Source organism: Cariama cristata, unplaced genomic scaffold (genome assembly GCF_000690535.1).
Source record: "Cariama cristata isolate BGI_N322 unplaced genomic scaffold, ASM69053v1 scaffold913, whole genome shotgun sequence".
Lineage (NCBI taxonomy): Eukaryota > Metazoa > Chordata > Aves > Cariamiformes > Cariamidae > Cariama > Cariama cristata.
This window is the reverse complement of record NW_009608702.1, coordinates 40586-43969: the sequence shown is the minus strand read 5'-3', so window position 1 is coordinate 43969 and position 3384 is coordinate 40586. Positions and strand designations below refer to the sequence as shown.

At 49.2% G+C, this 3384-nt stretch overlaps 1 protein-coding gene across 1 annotated transcript in view; it reads right to left on the bottom strand.

Moving 5' to 3' along the window:
* Positions 1 to 304: 304 nt before the first annotated feature.
* Positions 305 to 3384, bottom strand: part of SETD2 (SET domain containing 2) — a gene marked incomplete at both ends in the record, with an annotated part of 41438 nt that continues 38358 nt past the window's right edge. The window contains 2 exons of the mRNA XM_009697217.1: positions 305 to 416; positions 3080 to 3219. Coding sequence (XP_009695519.1) covers positions 305 to 416; positions 3080 to 3219 — 252 coding nt within the window. The remainder of the gene's footprint in view (positions 417 to 3079; positions 3220 to 3384) is intronic.

Sequence of the window (3384 nt, the reverse complement as noted above, 5' to 3'; positions counted from 1 at the left end):
GGGGAAGCCGCTCTTCAGCGGCTACCTATTTCGTCAGGTATTTCAGAGCAGCAAGAAAGGAAGAACTGAACTCTGTTAATCCTCTACCACTATTTTAAAGCACAAAACCCCAGTGGTTCTATGGTCAGTACAGCCACTGCGGCTTATCTTGGGTCACTTCTGTCCCTCCATCACCTCCCCAAGTTCATACCGAGCTCAGCAACAGCCCTGGCGTTTGCTGCTCCTGCTCCGCAGGACAGGATTATCCCCACAGTCTATCAAAGAGATGTTAACGCCGAATTTCCCTCACCGACCCCGCACTTACCTTCATGGGGTTTTCGTCGTACGTTGGGGTCCCGAGGTCCATTTCAGCTTCGTGTTCAAGGCTGGCGTCATCCCCTGGGCTGTCCCAGGTAGGAGGGTCCCACTGGGTTTGCCTGCAGGCAGACAGACAGACAGACCACCGTCACCCTCTTCAAAATAACTGGTACCTGCTTATTGATTGTCCCAGCAACTGGGACATCTGGTCTCCATCAGTCATCGAAACTCTTAACACAGGTGCAATGCAGAGCCCTATCTTGCTATTAATGATGAGTTTGAGTAGGCTTCTAAGTTGGAGAAGGCTAAAGCCAAGCAAAAAGAACTTAAAAAAGGGAACTGGCACCATTTTCTATCATTGGTGACAATGTGGGATCAAGGGAAGTTCATCACAGGTGTGAAATAAAGAAGGTCGGCGATTCTGGCGTGGAAAGATGGGAGGCATCCCAGCGGAGATGGTGGGGAAGGTACTGCCTCCTGCAGCGCAAGGGGCAGCCCTTGGCACCTCAAGTCGAGTGTTTAGCCACAGACATCTCAGTGTGGAAAGGACACAGACCAAAGATCTTGAGAAAGGCCACAGGAATGAGCAGGAGCTTGAAAGGATGGATGGGTGGATGCCACGAAGCTCACCCATACGCTAGAAGAGGCTAAAGGCAGGGCTAGAGCTTTCCTTGGCTCACTGTGCACGGGAAGCACCGTTCCTGCAGAAATATCTCGGTTGAGATGGAAGAAGCCATCAGAGCCTGCTTGGGCTCGTCAGGCCAACACTCCGGGAAGAGCCCCACTGTGCTCCAAACCAGGGAAGGATGGAAAGAACTGATTTCCTCAAGGTGGGAAGAGGGGAACAGACAGTCGTCGGCATTTGAGGGCAATTACAGGATGGTGCCAGGGAGGAAAACCACGGACCAGGGGAAGAACACAACCAGGAGAAATCGTGGCCAGCAGGACAGACCACTGTCTTTGCAGGACTAGGGTGAGTACGGGAGTCTCCATCAGGTGAGAGGACTCACTCACAAAGAGACCAAACAACAGGGATGCAAAGGACAGATTTCCAGACCTCATTAGGTTTGGAGATGACCCAACGCGGCAACTATCTTCCCTCTCTAGACTCCGTGCGAAGCCAGGATGTGCGCTCTTCAGCTCAATACAAAGAAATCCTGAAAGCCTACACCAAAAAAAGCTGCTGGTTTGAGTTTCTCCAGGTTTCTGACCTGTATCGGAAACCTTGGCCCACTTCAGGGCTTTTTACTTTTCAGGACATGCTGGGGGGAAGTATGAAAGTCCCGTTTCAGTAAGTCTCCACGTGCTTCATCAGGTTACTTAATTCTCCAGATACTCCTGAATATCCCTGACCCTGGACCACCACTAATTTGACTGTTAAGTAGAATGAAATATTAAACTAAGAAAGCATATCAACAAGTAAGATCTCCTTTCCTCTACTGGCCTCCTCCCGTTGGAAGATACACAGTTAAAAGAAGGATTGAAAGAAATCTTCCAGCATATGTTCCTTGAAAAAGTTCAAGACTAATTACATTCAATTAGTGGCTTCTCGTGTAGAAGACGCACGGAGGAGGCATTCCTCGCCAAGGGGGAAGGTTCAGTTGGCTCTCCTCATCTCATTGCAAGGTTTCCAAACCACGGCACAAATCACAAATTCCTGTTCGACTGTTTTCTTTTTCTTCCTGGGGTTTGAAGGTCTCCTGCTCTGCTGTTGGTGCAACTCTTGATGGGTAAGGAAGGAGTCCAAATAGGAGATTGAAAAGATGGACTGATGTAGAGAAATGTCTGCCAGTAACAATAACTGACATCAAGACCATCAGGACACGTAAGAAAATACTCAGACTTAACTCTTTAGGGAGGTGGATCCCCACAGAGACCTCACACGGAATTTGAAAGGAAAAAAAAAAATCCTTTTCGGAAATCTAAAAGTCATGATACTCATTTTAGGTAAGTTTATAGGTATTGATCCAAAAACCCGGTACCTTCCAAAACTGATCGCAAAAGTGGGGGGAAAACACTGGGAAATTATTTCTTGCTCCAGAACAGACCAGAGGTTTGAAGATGGAAAAAACGAGGATGAGAAAACAAAGCCTTTGATGTCACACGCGGAGGATCACGGTCGATCCCTGAGCCACCAAAGACCTCCTGTTCACACGGCGTGCCCACCGCAACGCTCGCACGTGCATTAAAGCCTCCACAGACCGGGGTTATCTGTCTGGAGCCGCTGTCAGAGCTGCATGGGTGCTTCAGAGCGCGAGGGGTAGTCAAGACGTCTCTCTACCTGTTAATTCTGCTGCCATTTCAGCCCTGTGTGGGGAACCTCGTAATCTGGCAGAGCGATGGGAACCAAAGAAGACGTCAAAAGAATGAAATCCAACTTGACCAAGATGTTGAGGAGAAAGATGTTGCTCTGATGAGACTTTTTTGTTTTGCAATCAGATGGCAGATGCAGAGCTCACCACCACATTATCACACCGGGTTACAACTCAAGGCGCAGCTGGAGTCATCATTTGCAAGGACATCGTTTGCTATCGTTACACTTCTGCTCACGGAAAACGGGGCTCTATCCCTAAGCCACATTTATGGGGGTGAAGGAAAAGTTTTGAGCAACCTCAGCCTCCCACCCAGCTAATGAGCAGCAGCCCGCCGGGTACGGGCTTTGTGGTGCCTAACGAGACACCAAGGGCTGAACATCCATTTCTCTTTCACCCAATTCCTTCGCTTGAGCCATCAAACTCCAGCTTTGAAGCAGCCATCACGCTCACCTCGTTATCACTCTCACCTCGTTACCACGTGGTAGTAGTAGATTTTCCCCTCTGGATCTCGGGCTGTTTTCCAGTTGGGTGGGAGGACGATGGTTTTGGGTTTTGGAGGGGATGGTGGAGGCAAGTCCAGGAGGTTATTGGTCACCACGAGCTCCGGCTGAAAATAGCACAAAAGAGGTGAAGAGAAAGACATGAGGGGTCATGAAAGTGGTCAGAGCAGCCCTGACACCTCTTTCCCCCCTGACAAAGACTTTGTTGAAGATAAAACTGAAAAACGACATTAGTGTCGGCCCAGGAAGCAGCGAGGACAGTATCTTTCCCT